This window comes from Salvelinus alpinus, chromosome 3 (genome assembly GCF_045679555.1).
Source record: "Salvelinus alpinus chromosome 3, SLU_Salpinus.1, whole genome shotgun sequence".
Lineage (NCBI taxonomy): Eukaryota > Metazoa > Chordata > Actinopteri > Salmoniformes > Salmonidae > Salvelinus > Salvelinus alpinus.
In genome coordinates, this window is record NC_092088.1 from 86,049,044 (window position 1) to 86,075,008 (window position 25,965).

At 45.0% G+C, this 25,965-nt stretch overlaps 1 protein-coding gene across 2 annotated transcripts in view; it reads right to left on the reverse strand.

The window, feature by feature from the left end:
* Positions 1–25,965, reverse strand: part of LOC139571470 (proteasome activator complex subunit 4B-like) — a 106,550-nt gene that overhangs the window by 67,373 nt on the left and 13,212 nt on the right. The window contains exons 2-9 of one of the 2 annotated variants that reach the window (XM_071394385.1): positions 13,088–13,228; positions 12,469–12,585; positions 11,554–11,610; positions 8,433–8,477; positions 3,693–3,842; positions 1,243–1,306; positions 965–1,039; positions 265–387 (exon numbers count right to left, since the gene is read on the reverse strand). In XM_071394385.1, the coding sequence (XP_071250486.1) occupies positions 265–387; positions 965–1,039; positions 1,243–1,306; positions 3,693–3,842; positions 8,433–8,477; positions 11,554–11,610; positions 12,469–12,585; positions 13,088–13,228 (772 nt within the window). The remainder of the gene's footprint in view (positions 1–264; positions 388–964; positions 1,040–1,242; positions 1,307–3,692; positions 3,843–8,432; positions 8,478–11,553; positions 11,611–12,468; positions 12,586–13,087; positions 13,229–25,965) is intronic. The other variant, XM_071394386.1, reaches the window with a different exon arrangement.

Consider the following 25,965-nt stretch of genomic DNA (forward strand, 5'->3'; position numbering starts at 1 on the left):
ATTCCATCGTGAGCCAATGCTAACTAGCGTTAGCCCAATGACTGGAGGTCTACCGGAAACAGCAGTATCCAACAGAACAGCACTACGCTTATTCCAGAGTATTATTGTGTTGTGATCTGGCATTGTATGATTACTGTATTTTTACCCCTCTAAAAATGATTGACTTAATTTCCATCAGTCAATTATACATGAAAACATTGAAATAAACTTGAAGAGCTATAAAAAGCATTGATTGGGCAACACTGATTGTGAATAGTGACTGACCAGTAAAGCGGAGACCCAGAGGACCACGTGTGCGACATCGTAGGCGTTTGTCAGGTATCTGGGAACCAGCATCTGACTGGTCCCCACCGGGAGGTTCAGACTACGCAGCACTCTGGTGAAGATCTGGAATCAAAAAGGAGAAATCCATGTGAAGAAGATGAATACTTTACTGTCCAGTCATTGAATGCATTGTCCAATTACTTTTTCTGATCACAGGATTTCATATTTTTGTGGGATTTTTAAAATAATTTTCATCCATTTCATTACATCACATTTGAGATCAGGGCATGTTGGGCAATAATATAAAAACATGGCGAAAGACATGTCGCAAGCCAGGAAGACCAACAGGGAAATGTGATACAGTAGTTAGAGCCACTAACAGGCAGCACTTTCAGTGACTGTCTGGTCTGCTATGACATGCACACCAACAACTAAGGTCACAGGTCAAAGAGGGTAAGATTTCAGCATGTTGCAAAAACACTTGACACTCCCAACTGGCTCACTTGGCCCTAACCCTTCAACGTTATGCATATCTGTATTGCTTACACCTTATAGATCAGTAAACATCAAAGTGTTAAGACCAAGGGAATAGGGGCAGGGAGTGAATTGGGACCTGCTAGAAGAGACCATTGGGGTGGAGTAATGGGGTAGTTCTATAGGCACAGCTAGACAAATGTTATTGATGGAGGAGTGTCCATACCTTGGGTATATATGGGTCCCAGTCAATGTAGCCAATGTTGTCGTTGGCCAAGCGGGCAAACAGGTTGACAAGATGCTGTGGGGAAAAACAAATGAATAAGGAAAACTTTAATTGAGGAATATCTAGCGAATAGTTAAAAGTTCTGTATCAAAAGGAATGTTGGAAACTGTACTACAATAGCCTGGTTCCAGATCCGTTTGTGCCAACTTGTCAAGACAGCATTCGGCTAATACTACCACACACCAGTATGTCAATCAAGTGAATGTTGTCCAACTTACCACCTCCCAACCTGGAAGGTTCTGTACTGCCACCCACAAGCTGATGAGCTCATCAAACCACAACCTGGTGATCAGAAAACAAATTCTCATACATACTGAAGCATACTGCACACACACACACATCTCATAGCTGAAGCATACTGCACACACAACACATCTCATAGCTGAAGCATAGTGCACACACACATACCTCATAGCAGAAGCATACTGCACACACATCTCATAGCTGAAGCATACTGCACACACACACAATCTCATAGCTGAAGCATACTGCACACACACAATCTCATAGCTGAAGCATAGTGCACACACACACACCTCATAGCAGAAGCATACTGCACACACACATCTCATAGCTGAAGCATACTGCACACACACATCTCATAGCTGAAGCATACTGCACACACACACACCTCATAGCTGAAGCATACTGCACACACACACACACACACACACCTCATAGCTGAAGCATACTGCACACACACATCTCATAGCTGAAGCATACTGCACACACACACATCTCATAGCTGAAGCATACTGCAAACACACACACATCTCATAGCTGAAGCATACTGCAAACACACACACATCTCATAGCTGAAGCATAATGCATACACACACACACCTCATAGCTGAAGCATACTGCACACACACATCTCATAGCTGAAGCATACTGCGCACACACACACATCTCATAGCTGAAGCATACTGCGCACACACACACATCTCATAGCTGAAGCATAATGCACACACACACACACACACACACACACACACACACACACACACACACACACACACACACACACACACACACACACACACACACACCATAGCTGAAGCATACTGCACAAACACATCTCATAGCTGAAGCATACTGCACACACATACACCGCATAGCTGAAGCATACTGCACACACACACACACCATAGCTGAAGCATACTGCACACACACATCTCATAGCTGAAGCATACTGCACACACACACACAATACATCTCATAGCTGAAGCATACTGCACACACATAATACATCTCATAGCTGAAGCATACTGCACACACATCATAGCTCATAGCTGAAGCATACTGCACACACATCATAGCTCATAGCTGAAGCATACTGCACAAACACACACACACCTCATAGCTGAAGCATACTGCACACACACACACACACACACACACACACACACACACACACACACACACACACCTCATAGCTGAAGCATACTGCACACACACCTCATAGCTGAAGCATACTGCACACACACACACACACACACACACACACACACACACACACACACACACACACACACACACACACACACACACACACACACACACACACACCTCATAGCTGAAGCATACTGCACACACAACACATCTCATAGCTGAAGCATACTGCACACACAATACATCTCATAGCTGAAGCATACTGCACACACACACATCTCATAGCTGAAGCATACTGCAAACACACACACATCTCATAGCTGAAGCATAATGCATACACACACACACCTCATAGCTGAAGCATACTGCACACACACACCTCATAGCTGAAGCATACTGCACACACACATCTCATAGCTGAAGCATACTGCGCATACACACACATCTCATAGCTGAAGCATAATGCACACACACACACACACACACACACACACACACACACACACACACACACACACACACACACACACACACACACACACACACACACACACACACACACACACACACCATAGCTGAAGCATACTGCACACACACATCTCATAGCTGAAGCATACTGCACACACACACACACACCTCATAGCTGAAGCATACTGCACACACACACATCTCATAGCTGAAGCATACTGCACACACACACACACACACACAATACATCTCATAGCTGAAGCATACTGCACACACATAATACATCTCATAGCTGAAGCATACTGCACACACCTCATAGCTCATAGCTGAAGCATACTGCACACACACACACCTCATAGCTGAAGCATACTGCACAAACACACACACACACCTCATAGCTGAAGCATACTGCACACACAACACATCTCATAGCTGAAGCATACTGCACACACAATACATATCATAGCTGAAGCATACTGCACACACAATACATCTCATAGCTGAAGCATACTGCACACACAACACATCTCATAGCTGAAGCATACTGCACACACACAATACATCTCAACTGTGGCATTTACACAGTGTTCATATTTGTTTTTTTTTATTAAAGAATAAAATTGAAATGGTCATTTAAATCCAAGTTTTGGGAAGTCGTAAGGTTGAAATATTTCAGAAACGTTCCTGTAATCAGAAGGGAATAAGCTGGAAGGGAATCCCTCAACTGGGATTTCTGAAAAACCTGTGCACTTTGGGAGTTTCTGTAACTATGCAACCCTATGGGGAGGTGGCAGAGGTGTGTTCTCACTTGAAGCCCTTGTGGTGCAGCTCTGGGGGTAGGGTGGTGGGGAGGAAGAGCTCTAAGTATCCTATTGCTCTCTGCATGGTCACGTCAAATGGACAGAGCAGTGGACGCCACTCCTCCAACATCTCCTGGGTGGCCGACTCCGGAAAATACCTGAAGAATAAAATAAAATATCACAAAGGCCTGTATTTATAGTGCCATCATAAAGGCCTGTATTTATAGTGCCATCATAAAGGCCTGTATTTATAGTGCCATCATAAAGGCCTGTATTTATAGTGCCATCATAAAGGCCTGTATTTATAGTGCCATTATAAAGACCTGTAGTTTGGTGTGGTGTAGATCAGCCATAACACTACAAGCATCTAAAATGAGCATAATAAAGTTGTTTAACCCCTTGCCAAGGACAAACAATGTGTGATGTGCATATGGCAGTCATCATACAAATCATGTATGTACTATTTTATAAATAATTGACGCCAAAGCATCCTACTCCTAGACATGCAAAGAGCAATGCTGCACGTAGGCCTTGACCATGGCCACAAACCATTGGTTGGCAGACAAATAGATGAATTACATTAGAATTTCTATTTTCGCAGCTATGGCAATGGAATCAAATAAAATGTGCATATGAAACAATGGCAGTTAAGCTGGCGTTTGCTGATATAAAACAGCATCAGTATAGCTAATGTAATCAGATAGTGAGCAGGTTTGTGTGAACACAACAGCATCAGTATAGCTAATGTAATCAGATAGTGAGCAGGTTTTTTGTGAACACAACAGCATCAGCACTTGGACCGCAGAAGAGCAGTTTTGCATGGCTTCAACGGAGCTATAGGCCAACAACTGCAGTTCTTTCTACCTACACATTCCAATTCAATTGAATGGCCGGAAAACCCCAAATAACAATATGTACTACTATTCAATTCCCTTCTCATGTCCTTCCCATCGCTTTGCAGTTGCAATTGATCTTCATTAAACTCCTTAACAGGTCTTGCATTAGGCTACTCTGCTGCTGAGTGCTCCTGGCCCCAAAGGGCTCTCTCTCTCCTGTACCTCTCTCTCGGTCCCTACTTTACTGCTGCTGAGTACTGCTGGCCCCAAAGGGCTCTCTCTCTCCTCTACCTCTCTCTCGGTCCCTACTTTACTGCTAGTGAGTACTCCTGGCCCCAAAGGGCACTCTCTCTCTCCTCTACCTCTCTCTCGGTCCCTACTTTACTGCTGCTGAGTGCTGCTGGCCCCAAAGGGCTCTCTCTCTCCTCTACCTCTCTCTCGGTCCCTACTTTACTGCTGCTGAGTGCTCCTGGCCCCAAAGGGCTCTCTCTCTCCTCTACCTCTCTCTCGGTCCCTACTTTACTGCTGCTGAGTACTCCTGGCCCCAAAGGGCGCTCTCTCTCTCCTCTACCTCTCTCTCGGTCCCTACTTTACTGCTGCTGAGTGCTCCTGGCCCCAAAGGTCTCTTCCTCTCCTCTACCTCTCTCTCGGTCCCTACTTTACTGCTGCTGAGTGCTGCTGGCCCCAAAGGTCTCTTCCTCTCCTCTACCTCTCTCTCGGTCCCTACTTTACTGCTGCTGAGTACTCCTGGCCCCAAAGGGCGCTCTCTCTCTCCTCTACCTCTCTCTCGGTCCCTACTTTACTGCTGCTGAGTGCTGCTGGCCCCAAAGGGCTCTCTCTCTCCTCTACCTCTCTCTCGGTCCCTACTTTACTGCTGCTGAGTGCTCCTGGCCCCAAAGGGCTCTCTCTCTCCTCTACCTCTCTCTCGGTCCCTACTTTACTGCTGCTGAGTACTCCTGGCCCCAAAGGGCGCTCTCTCTCTCCTCTACCTCTCTCTCGGTCCCTACTTTACTGCTGCTGAGTGCTCCTGGCCCCAAAGGTCTCTTCCTCTCCTCTACCTCTCTCTCGGTCCCTACTTTACTGCTGCTGAGTGCTGCTGGCCCCAAAGGTCTCTTCCTCTCCTCTACCTCTCTCTCGGTCCCTACTTTACTGCTGCTGAGTACTCCTGGCCCCAAAAGGCGCTCTCTCTCTCTCCTCTACCTCTCTCTCGGTCCCTACTTTACTGCTGCTGAGTGCTGCTGGCCCCAAAGGTCTCTTCCTCTCCTCTACCTCTCTCTCGGTCCCTACTTCACTGCTGCTGAGTGCTCCTGGCCCCAAAGGTCTCTTCCTCTCCTCTACCTCTCTCTCGGTCCCTACTTTACTGCTGCTGAGTACTCCTGGCCCCAAAGGTCTCTTCCTCTCCTCTACCCCTCTCTCGGTCCCTACTTCTCTGCTGCTGAGTACTCCTGGCCCCAAAGGTCTCTTCCTCTCCTCTACCCCTCTCTCGGTCCCTACTTCTCTGCTCACAGTAACAGGAAACTCTACCAGGCCAGAATTAGATCGGATAATAGGATTAAGTCTCAGTCGCTACAGAAGCAAGTAACTCAGGGACTCAACTGAGTGACTAAGCGTCTTGACACTTGCACGCGCGCACACACACAAACCTCTGGCACCCTGCCTGTGAGCGGTTACAATAGTCCCTGTGCACAAGGAAGCGAAGGTAACCTGCCTAAATGACTACCGCCCGGTAGCACTCACGTCTGTAGCCATGAAGTGTTTTGAAAGGCTGGTCATGGCTCACATCAACAGCATCATCCCAGATACCCTAGACCCACTCCAAACCCACTCCAAATTGCATACCGCCCCAACAGATCCACAGATGACGCAGTCTCAATTGCACTCCACACCGCCCTTTCTCACCTGGACAAAAGGAACACCTATGTGAGAATGCTGTTCATCGACTACAGCTCAGCGTTCAACACCATAGTGCCCACAAAGCTCATCACTAAGCTAAGGACTCTGGGACTAAACACCTCCCTCCGCAACTGGATCCTGTAATTCCTGATGGGCCGCCCCCAGGTGGTAAAGGTAGGCAACAACACGTCTGCCATGCTGATCCTCAACACTGGGGCCACTCAGGGGTGCGTGCTTAGTCCCCTCCTGTACTCCCTGTTCACCCACGACTGCGACTCCAACACCATCATTAAGTTTGTTGACGACACAACAGTGGTATGCCTGATCACCAACAACGATGAGACAGCCTATAGAGAGGAGGTCAGAGACATGGCAGTGTGGTGCCAGGACAACAACCTCTCCCTCAATGTGAGCAAGACAAAGAAGCTGATCATCGACTACAGGAAAAGGCAGGCCTAACAGGCCCCCATTAACATCAATGGGGCTGTAGTGGAGCGGGTCGAGAGTTTCAAATTCCTTGGTGTACACATCACCAACGAACTATCATGGTCCAAACAAACCAAGACAGTTGTGAAGAGGACACGACAACACCTTCTCCCCCCAGGAGACAGAAAAGACTTGGCATGGTTCCCCAGATCCTGAAAAAGTTCTACAGCTCCACCATCGAGAGCATTCTGACCGGTTGCATCACCGCCTGGTAAGGCAACTGCTAGCATCCAACCGTAAGGCGCTAGAGGGTAGTGTGTATGGCTCAGTACATCACTGGGGCCAAGCTTCCTGCCATACAGGACCTAGATACTAGGCAGTGTCAGAGGAACTCCCCCCCCCCCCAAAATTGTCAAAAAATTCCAGTCATCCAAGTCATAGACTGTTCTCTCTGCTACCGCACGGCAAGCGGTACCGGAGCACCATGTCTAGGACCAAAAGGCTCCTTAATAGCTTCAACCCCCAAGCCATAAGACCGCTGAACAATTAATCAAATGGCCACCGAACTATTTACATTGACGACACCCCCCCACCCCATTTGTTTTTACACTCCTGCTACTTGCTGTTTATTATCTATGCATAGTCACTTCACCCCTATCTACATGTACAAATTACCTCAACTAATCTGTACCCCCGCACACTGACTCGATACCGGTACCCCCGGTATATAGCCTCGTTATTGTTATTTTATTGTGTTACTTTGTATTATTTTTTACTTTAGTTTATTTGATCAATATTTTCATAACTTTTTCTTGAACTGCATTGTTGGTTAAGAGCTTGTAAGTAAGTATTTCACTGTAAGGTCTACACTTGTTGTATTCGGCGCATGTGACAAATAAAGTTTGATTTGATGTGCAAGGAGTGTGATGGAGTCATATACATCAGAATGCAAAATATATCCTTGCCTGTCATCCAGGGATGGAAATAGCTAGCACCCCTTTTTCTCCCCAATTTCGTGGAATCCAATTGGTAGTTACTGTGTTATCTCATCGCTGCAACTCCTGTACGAACCCGGGAGAGGCGAAGGTCGTGAGACATGTGTCCTCCGAAACACAACCGCGCTGCTTCTTGACACAATGCCCACTTAACGAGGAAGCCAGCCGCACCAATGTGTCGGAGGAAACACTGTACACCTGGCAACCTTGTCATCGTGCACTGTGCCTGGACTGCCACAGGAGTCGCTAGTGTGCGATGGGACAAGGACATCCCTGCCGGCCAAACCCTCCACTAATCTGGACGACGCTGGGCCAATGGTGCACCGCCCAATGGGTCTCCCGGTCGCGGCCAGCTTTGACAGAGCCTGGACTCGAACCCAGAATCTCTAGTGGCACAGCTAGCACTGCGATGTAGTGCCTTAGACCACATGGGAGTTCTAGCTAGCATGACCTTGACAAATTGTCAGTCAGATGATATGCCTGTGTAAGTGTTCACCAAAAGTGTCCCAAGAGTAAACGCAACCATGAGCTCAGCAACTGAATTCTTGAAAAAGACATACAGTATATTTCATATAGGGGTTTAAAAATATATACTTACGGTCTGCAGCTTTTCACAAGTGTTTTCAGAACGTTTTCCACCGAGCTGGGGGGGAAAGAGAAAAGACAAGAGAGAAGAGGAACGAGAGAGAGAGAGAGAGAGAGAGAGAGAGAGAGAGAGAGAGAGAGAGAGAGAGAGAGAGAGAGAGAGAGAGAGAGAGAGAGAGAGAGAGAGAGAGAGAGAGAGAGAGAGAGAGAGAGAGAGAGAGAGAGAGAGGTGTTGACACATCAGAACAGACAGAGGTGGCTGTTAATGAAACAACGAGCACACTGAACACACCAATGCAATTATGATGAGGCTGACTGACTGCATGCAGGTACAGCCAAATCACTCACATTGAAATTCCACGTTTAGTACATGCTCATCAAAAGCGGTGCCTGAAATGTAATGAGAAAGGTGCTGGCTTGGGTACTCACTTGAGCTGTGGTGCTCATTTTAAGTTACAGCAGTGTTCATATTTTAGAGCGAGTACTCTGAAAGAGGGGTCTGTAATCAAGCAGTAGAGCGACAAGTGTCTGGAGCTCCTCAACTCAAGCACTGATCAAAAGTAAGGGATGTGAGGACCATGTGTGTACATAGAAACAGCAAGGAAATTAGGGACACACAAACTGGCATAGCGTAACAAAAGGACTACATAAACAGAACTAAAGTAAATGACTACAACAATGTGACTATTCCAGGGCCGTTCAACTTCTGTCCTGGATGGCCCTGGGCCAGCAGTGTAACTGCAGAACATGAATGGTAAATCATTTAACAGATGTACTCTGTTCATTCAGAATCATCAGAATGGGGCTTTTTATTGGGCTTAGGGAATTGTCTTGGAGAGAAAATGACTGGGACTGAGGCTTTATGTAAATAGGAGGTTTAGCCGTTAATACTTGTAATGAACGCTGATCTTGACAGTGGAGAGAGTTGACCTTAAATGGAGGGTGCCTATTGTTTTAGGCTTTTTAAATCCCCTAGCCTGACTAAACAGTAAACAAATCTGCGTTGTACTCAGGGCACGCAAAGAAAAAAACAGAAATTAATGTTTCTTATTGGACAACTTCAAGTAGTCCCTCCCATATGAGTGTTTCTTAATGGACAACTTCAAGTATTCCCTCCCATTCAGTCCATTTTCTTCCGTTTGCTGCCTAAATAATACAACCAACACCAGGCTACACTGTAGTATTGCTGACTGCTGTTACAGGCTTTGGTTTGGTTACGGTTGGGCCTATTTCTGAACGTTACCATCATTATGAACAGCTTGAAAAGGTTGGTCACTCAAACACCCTTAATCCCCCTGCCTTCCCGCCACTCACACACCCTGAGCTCAAACACCCTCAATCCCCCATGCCTTCCCGCCACTCACACACCCTGAGCTCAAACACCCTAAATCCCCCTGCCTTCCCGCCAATCACACACCCTGAGCTCAAACACCATCAAACCTCCTGCCGTCACTCACACACCCTGAGCTCAAACACCCTCAAACCTCTTGCCGTCACTCACACACCCTGAGCTCAAACACCCTCAAACCTCTTGCCGTCACTCACACACCCTGAGCTCAAACACCCTCAAACCTCCTGCCGTCACTCACACACCCTGAGCTCAAACACCCTCAAACCTCCTGCCGTCACTCACACACCCTGAGCTCAAACACCCTGCCTTTCCATCACTCACACACCCTGAGCTCAAACACCCTGCCTTTCCACCACTCACACACCCTGAGCTCAAACACCCTGCCTTTCCACCACTCACACACCCTGAGCTCAAACACCCTGCCTTTCCACCACTCACACACCCTGAGCTCAAACACCCTGCCTTTCCACCACTTACACACCCTGAGCTCAAACACCCTGCCTTTCCACCACTCACACACCCTGAGCTCAAACACCCTGCCTTTCCACCACTCAAACACCCTGCCTTTCCACCACTCACACACCGATCTCAGTCATGCGTTGTAACTGCCTCGTCTATCCCATTCAACCACGCGCTAAACTCAAACTTATTCAAGTCTCTTTCAAATCAACCGTACTGCATTGCTTTAATTTAATAGACTAATGGGAACTATACAGATGAGCGACTTCTGCCAAGGGCTCCTGGCTTTGCATCTCAGGGCTTGAATGAGTTGGGGTGCGTCCCAATATCCTAATCTCTTTTTTCTCCAGAAATGTGCACTTGTTCACAAATGTTTATAAATGTTTACAGAGTAGGGAAAGAGTGCACACCTCAGGAGGAAGGAGAGATTTTTGGGACCCAACTATAGTTCTCTTATAGGTCTACTTCCCACCGACCGACCACACTGACAATCCCCAAACTCATGATCTGAATTACAAATCCAAAGTAGCATGACCAGAACACCAACGGCTCCAACACTCAACCCTGGGGAACCCCAAACCCAATGACCTTTAGAATACGTGGGTGAAATATGTGCTAATCACCCCCATCTTATACCAGTATACCAGGGGGGAACATGATACAAGAGCTTCAAACTACCCTTACCATGACTCTCACTCACAGATATGGGACAACAGTTGTGGCACAAAAGAGCACAGATCAGTGCAAAGAAACACGGTAAAAATGTATTATTTGGTAGGGTGATTTAGGCCAAATTTGAAACTTTTCTTTAACAATGTGCATTATAAGGAAGCATTTTCTTTGTTGTTGCACAAATCTGTGCTCTTTAGCACCACGAAAAAGTTGTCCATCATGGCCGTTTAGAAACAGGTGACTTCAGAATGTGCTAGGCTACTCTAGGCTGCTGCAAAACCTCCAGTGCTGACAAAGCGGGTCAAACCACCAAATCATATGGGACTTGACAAAGAATGGGTATGGGGGATATAGAGTCCAGTTAGATGCAGTGCGACAGGCTCCAATATGAGTGAAATGTTAACATTGCTTTTGGTTTTAGGTTGATTTGTAGTTGATTTGATGTCAAACCAGCTGCGTGGGGGTGTCCAGTGTGCTTTTTGGTTTTAGGTTGATTTGTAGTTGATTTGATGTCAAACCAGCTGCGTGGGGGTGTCCAGTGTGCTTTTTGGTTTTCAACATGCAACATAGACAAATATAAACCAAAGAGTGCCTGAATAAAAGGATGAAATACATTTTATTTTTTATCACAAAAGAGAAGCGTTGTCCTTACCACCTCTGAAACAATTTTATCATTACGTGTTTAGAGGAAGCACGAGGCCGTAGAGAACTGAATGTGAGAGGAAACAAAGGCATAAAAACAGATTCAGATTCACACTATGAAAAGCCAATCCATTTCAATATCAAATTCTAACACCTTTTTTTGTACCGCAGGGTCATTGCATATTTTCTCTTCTTTTTTTTCACTGCTCCTTTATTATTATTTTTTACAAAAGGGAGCAAGTATCAATAAACCGGGTAACTTGCTTCCCTTTGTGAGAGCCCATTGTTATGTGCTAGCAAGGCCTTGATGTAACACAATGTTTCCATAGCACTATACAAGAGCACCTCGCACTGCTTGCTGGGAGAAAAGGGGTGGGATGGGGGTCCTCGGCTATATGCAACCTGGGGGTGTGATGGTACAGATTTGACAACTTTCAGAAATGAACCTACAAAAATGGGCAGGGATAACAATCTTCGCATGTAAAGGCATCAGCATACTTCCCAGCCAAAACAGTCTGGAAGAGTTTGTGCATATATTATCATAACATTGTGACGTTTTTGTTCGTTTTGGACTTCGATAAGTTGTTTTTTCAAGCGAATGTCTTAAGGGAGTCCGCAAGCTACTCGTGTGGCAGTAGGCAGTACCAACAAATCTCCAACGGATTAACTGACAGAAAGCCAGCTACATTTCACAATAAATTAATTTATACCACCACTAGAGATTAAGAAGTGAGCTCCATAACAAACACAAAGGTAGAAGCGTGGCACCCACCACCTTCCTGCTTATAGAGGGAGGGCTCAAAATGGGAAGAACCTATATTGGTTGGGTTGGTTTCAATGTGTCAATATGTGGAGTTCTAAACATTTTTTTTTTTTAAAGACAGCATGTTTTTAACCATTCTGGTAAAAGAGAAGAGGGGCATACTTGGGGAACCAGTTGAGGCCCAGGTGTTCTGTCTTTGAGTAGAGGATCCTGTCTTGCAGCTCGTACAGTGGTCTCCAAGGCAACTCCAGGTCCTCACGCGACAGCAACTCTGTTTTCCTGTTAGAAATAGAGTAGGTGGGGTTAAAATATGTTAAAGACTTAATTGAAACCATCATGTCACCCTTGCCTCAAAAAGCTACAAGTATGTGGTCAGAGGGTTCAATTTATGGAGAGTATTTCAACTCTGAAACATGAGTGACACTCAAGCTTCTCACACAATTAGGAGGAAAACAATAGACCCGCAAGAAGTACATGATCAAAGGCTGATTAGAGTGACATTATGTGATATTGATTGATGAGGTGGACGAAGCATTGCATCATACTGGTCTCAAGATTGTTGATGGGTGTGTGTGTGTGTGTGTGTGTGTGTGTGTGTGTGTGTGTGTGTGTGTGTGTGTGTGTGTGTGTGTGTGTGTGTGTGTGTGTGTGTGTGTGTGTGTGTGTGTGTGTGTGTGTGTGTGTTTCTCAGCTTTCATGCTGATCTCCAGCTTGTCAATGTGAGTGTGTTTGAATGCGTGACTGTATACATACGGACCATATGTGTAACCCATGGTCTTACTTGAGGAGGTTGATGAGTAGCCGGGCTAGGCCTTGCATCATACTGATCTCCAGCTTGTCGATGGTGATCAGCTCGTACAGCAGCTTGATGAACAGCACATGGTCCTCCTTGCTGAACTTCCTGCCGTACAGCCGTATGTACCTACAAGAAAATAATCTTTAGGGTACAGCCACAGAGATGCATGAACACAAATCAGACAGGCCTCAACATTAACGCTTGTCCAGGACAAGTTAAAAAAAGAATTAAAAAAGAACGTTTCACAAGAATAGAGTTAAGCTGCCCGAATGGAAATACAGTGGGGAGAACAAGTATTTGATACACTGCCGATTTTGCAGGTTTTCCTACTTATAAAGCATGTAGAGGTCTGTAATTTTTATCATAGGTACACTTCAACTGTGAGAGACGGAATCTAAAACAAAAATTCAGAAAATCACATTGTATGATTTTTAAGTAATTAATTTGCATTTTATTGCATGACATAAGTATTTGATCACCTACCAACCAGTAAGAATTCCGGCTCTCACAGACCTGTTCGTTTTTCTTTAAGAAGCCCTCCTGTTCTCCACTCATTACCTGTATTAACTGTACCTGTTTGAACTCGTTACCTGTATAAAAAGACACCTGTCCACACACTCAATCAAACAGACTCCAACCTCTCCACAATGGCCAAGACCAGAGAGCTGTGTAAGGACATCAGGGATAAAATTGTAGACCTGCACAAGGCTGGGATGGGCTACAGGACAATAGGCAATCAGCTTGGTGAGAAGGCAACAACTGTTGGCGCAATTATTCGAAAATGGAAGAAGTTCAAGATGACGGTCAATCACCCTCGGTCTGGGGCTCCATGCAAGATCTCACCTCGTGGGACATCAATGATCATGAGGAAGGTGAGGGATCAGCCCAGAACTACACGGCAGGACCTGGTCAATGACCTGAAGAGAGCTGGGACCACAGTCTCAAAGAAAACCATTAGTAACACACTACGCCGTCATGGATTAAAATCCTGCAGCGCACGCAATGTCCCCCTGATCAAGCCAGCGCATGTCCAGGCCCGTCTGAAGTTTGCCAATGACCATCTGGATGATCCAGAGGAGGAATGGGAGAAGGTCACGTGGTCTGATGAGACAAAAATAGAGCTTTTTGGTCTAAACTCCACTCGCCGTGTTTGGAGGAAGAAGAAGGATGAGTACAACCCCAAGAACACCATCCCAACCGTGAAGCATGGCGGTGGAAACATCATTCTTTGGGGATGCTTTTCTGCAAAGGGGACAGGACGACTGCACCGTATTGAGGGGAGGATGGATGGGGCCATGTATCGCGAGATCTTGGCCAACAACCTCCTTCCCTCAGTAAGAGCATTGAAGATGGGTCGTGGCTGGGTCTTCCAGCATGACAACGACCCGAAACACACAGCCAGGGCAACTAAGGAGTGGCTCCGTAAGAAGCATCTCAAGGTCCTGGAGTGGCCTAGCCAGTCTCCAGACCTGAACCCAATAGAAAATCTTTGGAGGGAGCTGAAAGTCCGTATTGCCCAGCGACAGCCCCGAAACCTGAAGGACCTGGAGAAAGTCTGTATGGAGGAGTGGGCCAAAATCCCTGCTGCAGTGTGTGCAAACCTGGTCAAGAACTACAGGAAACGTATGATCTCTGTAATTGCAAACAAAGGTTTCTGTACCAAATATTAAGTTCTGCTTTTCTGATGTATCAAATACTTATGTCATGCAATAAAATGCAAATTAATTACTTAAAAATCATACAATGTGATTTTCTGGATTTTTGTTTTAGATTCCGTCTCTCACAGTTGAAGTGTACCTATGGTAAAAATTACAGACCTCGACATGCTTTGTAAGTAGGAAAACCTGCAAAATCGGCAGTGTATCAAATACTTGTTCTCCCCACTGTATATATATACAGTGGGGAGAACAAGTATTTGATACACTGTCGATTTTGCAGGTTTTCCTCCTTACAAAGCATGTAGAGGTCTGTAATTGTTTTATCATAGGTACACTTCAACTGTGAGAGATGGAATCTAAAACAAATATCCAGAAAATCACATTGTATGATTTTTAAGTAATTCATTTGCATTTTATTGCATGACATAAGTATTTGATCACCTACCAACCAGTAAGAATTCCGGCTCTCACAGACCTGTTAGTTTTTCTTTAAGAAGCCCTCCTGTTCTCCACTCATTACCTGTATTACCTTGCAATCTACTGCAGAGATAGCCTGCAAAGTTCTGTCATACTTTCCAGGTCTATGCCCAAACAGTTCGAACTTCTAATTTTAAAAATTAATCTCTCCAGAAATAAGTCTCTCACTGTTGCCGCCTGCTACCGACCCCCCTCAGCTCCCAGCTGTGCCCTGGACACCATCTGTGAATTGATCGCTCCCCATCTAGCTTCAGAGTTTGTTCTGTTAGGTGACCTAAACTGGGATATGCTTAACACCCCGGCAGTCCTACAATCCAAGCTTGATGCCCTCAATCTCACACAAATCATCAAGGAACCCACCAGGTACAACCCTAAATCCGTAAACATGGGCACCCTAATAGACATTATCCTGACCAACCTGCCCTCCAAATACACCTCTGCTGTCTTCAATCAAGATCTCAGCGATCACTGCCTCATTGCCTGTATCCGCCACGGGTCCGCGGTCAAACGACCACCCCTCATCACTGTCAAACGCTCCCTAAAACACTTCTGCGAGCAGGCCTTTCTAATCGACCTGGCCCGGGTACCCTGGAAGGATATTGACCTCATCCCGTCAGTTGAGGATGCCTGGTCATTCTTTAAAAGTTACTTCCTCACCATATTAGACAAGCATGCTCCGTTCAAAAAATGCAGAACCAAGAACAGATATAGCCCTTGGTTCACTCCAGACCTGACTGCCCTCGACCAGCACAAAAACATCCTGTAGCGAACTGCAATAGCATCGAAGAGCCCCCGCGATATGCAACTGTTCAGGGAAGTCAGGAACCAATACACGCAGTCAGTCAGGAAAGCAAAGGCCAGCTTTTTCAAGCAGAAATTTGCATCCTGTAGCTCTAACTCCAAAAAGTTCTGGGATACTGTAAAGTCCATGGAAAACAAGAGCACCTCCTCCCAGCTGCCCACTGCACTGAGGCTAGGTAACACGGTCACCACTGATAAGTCCGTGATAATCGAAAACTTCAACAAACATTTCTCAATGGCTGGCCATGCCTTCCTCCTGGCGACTCCAACCTTGGCCAACAGCCCCGCCCCCCCCGCTGCTACTCGCCCAAGCCTCCCCAGCTTCTCCTTTACCCATATCCAGATAGCAGATGTTCTGAAAGAGCTGGAAAACCTGGACCCATACAAATCAGCTGGGCTTGACAATCTGGACCCCCTATTTCTGAAACTGTCCGCCGCCATTGTCGCACCCCCTATTACCAGCCTGTTCAACCTCTCCTTCGTATCATCTGAGATCCCCAAGGATTGGAAAGCTGCCGCGGTCATCCCCCTCTTCAAAGGGGGAGACACCCTGGACCCAAACTGTTACAGACCTATATCCATCCTGCCCTGCCTATCTAAGGTCTTCGAAAGCCAAGTCAACACACAGATCACTGACCATCTCGAATCCCACCGTACCTTCTCCGCTGTGCAATCCGGTTTCCGAGCCGGTCACGGGTGCACCTCAGCCACGCTCAAGGTACTAAACGATATCATAACCGCCATCGATAAAAGACATTACTGTGCAGCCGTCTTCATCGACCTGGCCAAGGCTTTCGACTCTGTCAATCACCATATTCTTATCGGCAGACTCAGTAGCCTCGGTTTTTCTAATGACTGCCTTGCCTGGTTCACCAACTACTTTGCAGACAGAGTTCAGTGTGTCAAATCGGAGGGCATGTTGTCCGGTCCTCTGGCAGTCTCTATGGGGGTACCACAGGGTTCAATTCTCGGGCCGACTCTTTTCTCTGTATACATCAATGATGTTGCTCTTGCTGCGGGCGATTCCCTGATCCACCTCTACACAGACGACACCATTCTATATACTTCCGGCCCTTCCTTGGACACTGTGCTATCTAACCTCCAAACGAGCTTCAATGCCATACAACACTCCTTCCGTGGCCTCCAACTGCTCTTAAACGCTAGTAAAACCAAATGCATGCTTTTCAACCGGTCGCTGCCTGCACCCGCACGCCCGACTAGCATCACCACCCTGGACGGTTCCGACCTAGAATATGTGGACATCTATAAGTACCTAGGTGTCTGGCTAGACTGCAAACTCTCCTTCCAGACTCATATCAAACATCTCCAATCCAAAATCAAATCAAGAATCGGCTTTCTATTCCGCAACAAAGCCTCCTTCACTCACGCCGCCAAACTTACCCTAGTAAAACTGACTATCCTACCGATCCTCGACTTCGGCGATGTCATCTACAAAATAGCTTCCAATACTCTACTCAGCAAACTGGATGCAGTTTATCACAGTGCCATTCGTTTTGTTACTAAAGCACCTTATACGACCCACCACTGCGACCTGTATGCCCTAGTCGGCTGGCCCTCGCTACATGTTCGTCGTCAGACCCACTGGCTCCAGGTCATCTACAAGGCTATGCTAGGTAAAGTGCCGCCTTATCTCAGTTCACTGGTCACGATGGCTACACCCACCCGCAGCACGCGCTCCAGCAGGTGTATCTCACTGATCATCCCTAAAGCCAAAACCTCATTTGGACGCCTTTCCTTCCAGTTCTCTGCTGCCTGCGACTGGAACGAATTGCAAAAATCTCTGAAGTTGGAGACTTTTATCTCCCTCAACAACTTTAAAAATCTGCTATCCGAGCAGCTAACCGATCGCTGCAGCTGTACATAGTCCATCTGTAAACTACCCACCCAATTTACCTACCTCACCCCCCATACTGCTTTTATTTATTTACTTTTCTGCTCTTTTGCACACCAGTATCTCTTCTTGCACATGATCATCTGATGATTTATCACTCCAGTGTTAATCTGCTAAATTGTAATTATTCGATTTATTGCCTACCTCATGCCTTTTGCACACATTGTATATAGATTCTCTTTTTTTCTACCATGTTATTGACTTGTTTATTGTTTACTCCATGTGTAACTCTGTGTTGTCTGTTCACACTGCTATGCTTTATCTTGGCCAGGTCGCAGTTGCAAATGAGAACTTGTTCTCAACTAGCCTACCTGGTTAAATAAAGGTAAAAAAAAAAATATATAATAAAAAAATAAATAACTGCACCTGTTTGAACTCTTCTTAACGCTAGGGGTCAGATTTTTTATTTTTAAATAACGTTCCCAAGGTAAACGGACTATTTCTCAGGTCCAGATCGTAGAATATGCATATAATTTACAGATTCGGATAGAAAACACTCCAAAGTTTCCAAAACTGTCAAAATATTGTCTGTGAGTATAACAAAACTGATTTTGCAGGCGAAAACCTGAGGAAATCTAACCCGTAAGTGATTTATTTATTTTTTAATCTGTGTTTCATTGCCCGTCTTTCTTCCATTTAAAGGGGTATCAACCAGATTCCTTTTCCAATGGCTTCCTCAGGCTGTGACCAGGCTTTAGACATAGTTTCAGGCTTTTATTTTGAAAAATGAGCGAGATTTTTCAAAACTAGTCAGGTGTCCTTTGAATAGTTCCTGCGCGCGAGAGGGGTAGCGCTCCATTTTCTTTCTTTCTTTTATTGAATAGGTTACGGTCCGGTCAAAATATTATCGATTATGTTTGTTAAAAACAACCTGAGGATTGATTATAAAAAACATTTGACATGTTTCTACGAACATTACGGATACTTTTTGTAATTTTCGTCGAACGGAACGAGGCTGTGGTTTTCTGAACATAACGCGCAACCCAAATGGTGTTTTTTTGTTATAAAACGAATATTTATCGAACAAAAATAACATTTATTGTGTAACTGGGAGTCTCGTGAGTGCAAACATCCGAAGATTATCAAAGGTAAGCGATTAATTTATTGCTTTTCTGACTTTCGTGACCATGCTAATTTGGGGCTAGCTGTTCTAGCATTGATTGATACACTCACAAAAGCTTGGATTGCTTTCGCTGTAAAGCATATTTTCAAAATCTGACACGATAGGTGGATTAACAACAAGCTAAGCTGTGTTTTGGTATATTTCACTTGTGATTGCATGATTATAAATATTTTTTGTAATATTTTGCGCCTTGCAATTCAGCGGTTGTTTAGGAAAATGATCCCGCTAAAGGGATCCGTAGCGCAGAGAGGTTAAAAATCATACAATGTGATTTTCTGGATTTTTGTTTTAGATTCCGTCTCTCACAGTTGAAGTGTACCTATGATAAAAATTACAGACTTCTACATGCTTTGTAAGTAGGAAAACCTGCAAAATCGGGCAGTGTATCAAATACTTGCTCTCCCCACTGTATATTCTGGTAATCCGACCAATTGAACATATGCGGTGGTACTTAATGTATATTATGTCAGTTCGGTTGCCCTCTGACACATTCTCATCAATGATAGAATGACAAACTCTACAGTGGAAAGTCTACACATCAGAGTTATCGGATTCACATGGAATTGTTGTTCAATTGAAATGTTTGAATATGAAATTATTCGTGACGGGATGAAATGTGATTTTAGCTTCTAAAATGTGAGAATTGGGTTTTCATGAGTGACTTAGGCCCGGCTCAGTGGTCCGCCCATGTGAAGAGACATAGGCTGTAAACTATGAAACACACCCCTTTTCTCCCTCCACTATATAAGCCCTTGACGAAAATGTAACCTCCTGTTCCGAGGATGTGAGGACGACGGTCCGATGTCAGAATGGTTCAGATAATAACTACAGAACGAAGCCAACATCAGCATGAGCTTTGGTTGCGAATGGTATGAACTTTGAACTCTTATTCACTATAGAAGTGATACCTCCTAGACGTTGAGTTAGCAACAGCAGCTGCAAACGTAAATTAGGATAGGACAGACAGAGTATCCCGTCTACCACACAACGACGTTACTACAAAGTATGCAATTGACCAGCAGAGACATTCTTCAAAGGACAAAGGACTCGGTTGGGCAACAAGGCCTTCCACCTACCACCAACCTACTGAAGCGCAGCTCAGCGTAAATATTTATTGCGTTTTCCTTTTCCAAATGGGCGGTAATTTAGAATGCCTAAGATACTGCATTTACGATAGCATGGCTTCTTTCTTTGTTCCTCAAGTCTTCCCGCTCTTTCACTCAAACCCAGCACCCTTTTCTTTTGTGTAACCAGCTGTCATATCTGTTCCGCCCACTAGAGACGTTTTCCTTTATGACATAATTTGTAATCAAGGTATGATTCATTCTGTGTATATGTAATTCTGTGTGATTAGTTAGGTATTAAGTAAATAAATAATTAAACTCAATTTTGTATTGCTGATTCAACTTGTTAGCCAGGATTCCTGAAGATAACCAAGAATTTACAACTTTCAGATGAGACTGAAATAAGGTGACGATTAATATTGACTGCTATTGATGTAAAATATTACTAGGTCTTTAAGAGTTTATTCGGAAGATAACAGCTCTATAAATATTATTTCGTGGTGCCCCGACTTTCTAGTTAATTACATGAGTAGCTCAATCAGGTAATAGTTATTACGGAGAAAGGATTTTATATAATAGCATGTCATATCACTTAATCCGGCATAGCCAAAGACACGACAGCTGTTAGGGTCTTAACGACCGTTCGACAGGTACATGTTCATTAATTGTTTATGGTTCACTGAACAAGCATGGGAAATAGGGTTTAAAGCTTTTACAATGAAGATCTGTGAAGTTATTTGGATTTTTACGAATTAACTTTGAAAGACAGGGACCTGAAAAAGGGACGTTTCTTTTTTTGCTGAGTTTATATATGTAATAATGACAATTACAACAATACTGAATGAACAATGAACATTATGATTTTAACTTAACACATCAATAAAATCAATTTAGTCTCATAAATAATGAAACATGTTCAATTTGATTTAAATACTGCAAAAACAAAGTGTTGGAGAAGAAAGTAAAAGTGCAATATGTGCCATGTAAAAAAGCTAACGTTTAAGTTCCTTGCTCAGAACATGAGGACATATGAAAGCTGGTGGTTCCTTTTAACATGAGTCTTCAATATTCCCAGGTAAGAAGTTTTATGTTGTAGTTATTATAGGAATTATAGGACTATTTCTCTCTATACCATTTGTATTTCATATACCTTTGAAAATGTTTGTCAACTAATTTGACAGGGCTTGAATAATTTTGAAAATAATAAAATGGGCAAATGTTGCACCATCCATGTGTGTAAAGCTCTTAGAGATTACCCAGAAAGAATCACAGCTGTAAATCGCAGCCAAAGCTAATTCTAACTAGGGATGCACGATATATCGGTGAACATATTGTAATCGGACGATAGATGAAAATGACAAATTGGTATCGGCCTGATGTCTAGTTTAACTCTTATATGCAAAACCGATGTCAAAGCTGATGTGCATACCTATATATCGTAGGTAAGGCAACGTGTACCAGTGCTCAACCATAGTTACACAGTAATAGCGTCACTGGTATTAGCTTCATGACATACTATGGAACGCCGTTTGGGTCTTTGCGTGTCAAAAAAGATACGTCAAATAACACTATTTGACGCGTTAAAAAAGCTTTTAATTTGACACTTCAAAATAACACAGTTCTATTATAGAATATTGCGTGTTCTGAAATTGCAAGTGCAAGCCAAGTGCCACCACTATCAGTAGCAGTCAAAGCTGTACAACAAAAAAAGTCTGCAAACAAGCAAACACCGGCCACGAACGACGTGTTTCAAATCAAATCAAATTTTATTAGTCACATACACATGGTTAGCAGATGTTAATGCGAGTGTAGCGAAATGCTTGTGCTTCTAGTTCCGACAATGCAGTAATAACCAACAAGTAATCTAACCTAACAATTCCACAACTACTACCTTATACACACACACAAGTGTAAAGGGATAAAGAGTATGTACATAAAGATATATGAATGAGTGGTGGTACAGAACGGCATGGCAAGATGCAGTAGATGGTATAGAGTACGGTATATACATATGAGATGAGTACTGTAGGGTATGTAAACATAAAGTGGCATAGTTTAAAGTGGCTAGTGGTACATGTATTACATTAAGATGGCAAGATGCAGTAGATGATATAGAGTACAGTATATACATATGAGATGGGTAATGTAGGGTATGTAAACATTATATTAAGTGGCATTGTTTAAAGTGGCTAGTGGTACATTTTTACATAATTTCCATCAATTCCCATTTTTAAAGTGGCTGGAGTTGAGTCAGTATGTTGGCAGCGGCCGCTAAATGTTAGTGGTGGCTGTTTAACAGTCTGATGGCCTTGAGATAGAAGCTGTTTTTCAGTCTCTCGGTCCCTGCTTTGATGCACCTGTACTGACCTCGCCTTCTGGATGATAGCGGGGTGAACAGGCAGTGGCTTGGGTGGTTGTTGTCCTTGATGATCTTTATGGCCTTCCTGTGACATCGGGTGGTGTAGGTGTCCTGGAGGGCAGGTAGTTTGCCTCCGGTGATGCGTTCTGCAGACCTCACTACCCTCTGGAGAGCCTTACGGTTGTGGGCGGAGCAGTTGCCGTACCAGGCGGTGATACAGCCCGACAGGATGCTCTCGATTGTGCATCTGTAGAAGTTTGTGAGTGCTTTTGGTGACAAGCCGAATTTCTTCAGCCTCCTGAGGTTGAAGAGGCGCTGCTGCGCCTTCTTCACAACGCTGTCTGTGTGGGTGGACCAATTCAGTTTGTCCGTGATGTGTACACCGAGGAACTTAAAACTTTCCACCTTCTCCACTACTGACCCGTCGATGTGGATAGGGGGGTGCTCCCTCTGCTGTTTCCTGAAGTCCACAATCATCTCCTTTGTTTTGTTGACGTTGAGTGTGAGGTTATTTTCCTGACACCACACTCCGAGGGCCCCCACCTCCTCCCTGTAGGCCGTCTCGTCGTTGTTGGTAATCAAGCCTACCACTGTAGTGTCATCCGCAAACTTGATGATTGAGTTGGAGGCGTGCATGGCCACGCAGTCGTGGGTGAACAGGGAGTACAGGAGAGGGCTCAGAACGCACCCTTGTGGGGCCCCAGTGTTGAGGATCAGCGGGGTGGAGATGTTGTTACCTACCCTCACCACCTGGGGGCGGCCCGTCAGGAAGTCCAGGACCCAGTTGCACAGGGCGGGGTCGAGACCCAGGGTCTCGAGCTTGATGACGAGTTTGGAGGGTACTATGGTGTTAAATGCTGAGCTGTAATCGATGAACAGCATTCTCACATGGGTATTCCTCTTGTCCAGATGGGTTAGGGCAGTGTGCAGTGTGGTTGCGATTGCGTCGTCTGTGGACCTATTGGGTCGGTAAGCAAATTGGAGTGGGTCTAGGGTGTCCGGTAGGGTGGAGGTGATATGGTCCTTGACTAGTCTCTCAAAGCACTTCATGATGACGGAAGTGAGTGCTACGGGGCGGTAGTCGTTTAGCTCAGTTACCTTAGCTTTCTTGGGAACAGGAACAATGGTGGCCCTCTTGAAGCATGTGGGAACAGCAGACTGGGATAAGGATTGATTGAATATGTCCGTAAACACACCAGCCAGCTGGTCTGCGCATGCTCTGAGGACGCGGCTGGGAATGCCGTCTGGGCCTGCAGCCTTGCGAGGGTTAACACGTTTAAATGTTTTACTCACCTCGGCTGCAGTGAAGGAGAGCCCGCAGGTTTTGGTAGGGGGCCGTGTCAGTGGCACTGTATTGTCCTCAAAGCGGGCAAAAAAGTTGTTTAGCCTGTCTGGGAGCAAGACATCCTGGTCCGCGACGGGGCTGGTTTTCTTTTTGTAATCCGTGATTGACTGTAGACCCTGCCACATACCTCTTGTGTCTGAGCTGTTGAATTGCGACTCGATTTTGTCTCTGTACTGGGACTTAGCCTGTTTGATTGCCTTGCGAAGAGAATAGCTACACTGTTTGTATTCGGTCATGCTTCCGGTCACCTTGCCCTGGTTAAAAGCAGTGGTTCGCGCTTTCAGTTTCACGCGAATGCTGCCGTCAATCCACGGTTTCTGGTTTGGGAATGTTTTAATCGTTGCTGTGGGTACGACATCGTCAATGCACTTCCTAATGAACTCGCTCACCGAATCAGCATATTCGTCAATATTGTTGTTGGACGCAATGCGGAACATATTCCAATCCGCGTGATCGAAGCAGTCTTGAAGCGTGGATTCAGATTGGTCGGACCAGCGTTGAACAGACCTGAGCGCGGGAGCTTGTTGTTTTAGTTTCTGTTTGTAGGCTGGAATCAACAAAATGGAGTCGTGGTCAGCTTTTCCGAAAGGGGGGCGGGGGAGGGCCTTATATGCGTCGCGGAAATTAGTATAACAATGATCTAGGGTTTTTCCAGCCCTGGTAGCACAATCGATATGCTGATAGAATTTAGGGAGTTTTGTTTTTAGATTAGCCTTGTTAAAATCCCCAGCTACGATGAATGCAGCCTCAGGGTGTGTGGTTTCCAGTTTACAAAGAGTCAGATAAAGTTCGTTCAGGGCCATCGATGTGTCTGCTTGGGGGGGAATATATATGGCTGTGATTATGATTGAAGAGAATTCCCTTGGTAGATAATAAGGTCGACATTTGATTGTGAGGAGTTCTAGATCAGGTGAACAGAATGACTTGAGTTCCTGTGTGTTGTTATGATGATCACACCACGTCTCGTTAATCATAAGGCATACCCCCCCGCCCCTCTTCTTACCAGAAAGATGTTTGTTTCTGTCGGCGCGATGCATGAAGAAACCAGCTGGCTGCACCGACTCCGTTAGCGTCTCTTGAGTTAGCCATGTTTCCGTGAAGCAGAGCACGTTGCAATCCCTGATGTCTCTCTGGAATGCTACCCGTGCTCGGATTTCATCAACCTTATTGTCAAGAGACTGGACATTGGCGAGTAGTATGCTAGGGAGTGGAGCGCGATGTGCCCGTCTCCGAAGCCTGACCACGAGACCGCCTCGTTTGCCCCTTTTACGGCGTCGCACAGGGTCGCCGGCTGGGATCAGATCCATTGTATTGGGTGGAAGGCAAAACACTGGATCCGTTTCGGGAAAGTCATATTCCTGGTAGGAACGATGATGAGTTGACGTTAATCGTATATTCAGTAGTTCCTCCCGACTGTATGTAATGAAACCTAAGATTACCTGGGGTACCGATGTAAGAAATAACACATAAAAAAACAAAATACTGCATATTTTCCAAGGAACGCGAAGCGAGGCGGCCATCTCTTTTCGGCGCCGGAAGCTGATTTACAATACCGCGTTGGTAATAAATCATTACTTGGTCGACTGCAACTTCAGGGGTACCTAGCTATCACCAATACAACCAGCCTGAAAACAATGACCAGTAGAAACTGCAGTCATTTTCATTATTCTTAGCAATGATTTAGGAATCCTTGTGAGTAAGTATTAGCTAGGTAGCCACTTGTAGTTCACCTATTGAAATTGAACTTCAGTTCATGAAAATAAATAGCTAGCCAGCTACTTAATCCTGTTGCCCAAAGCTAATGTTATAAGCAGCCAGCTAGCTTCATCTGGCTAGTGATGCTCGACCGGACCGGGTTATGTGTTGTGAAGCTAACCACAATAAGGATTAGGCACAATAGTGGAATTTGTGGTTTGCCTTCAAAATAAAAGTACCTCAAAGTGACGCAGATGGTTACACATTGGTGGAATCATGCCAAATATAGACTGGATAAAGTTAAACAAGGTTGGAATGTGAAGCAATGAAATATCAGTCTACTTGTTGACACCCACAGAACACAACTGTGTTGACACCCACAGAACACAAGAGTTTAAGCAAATATTAGCGTTGTAGCTCTTATCGCAG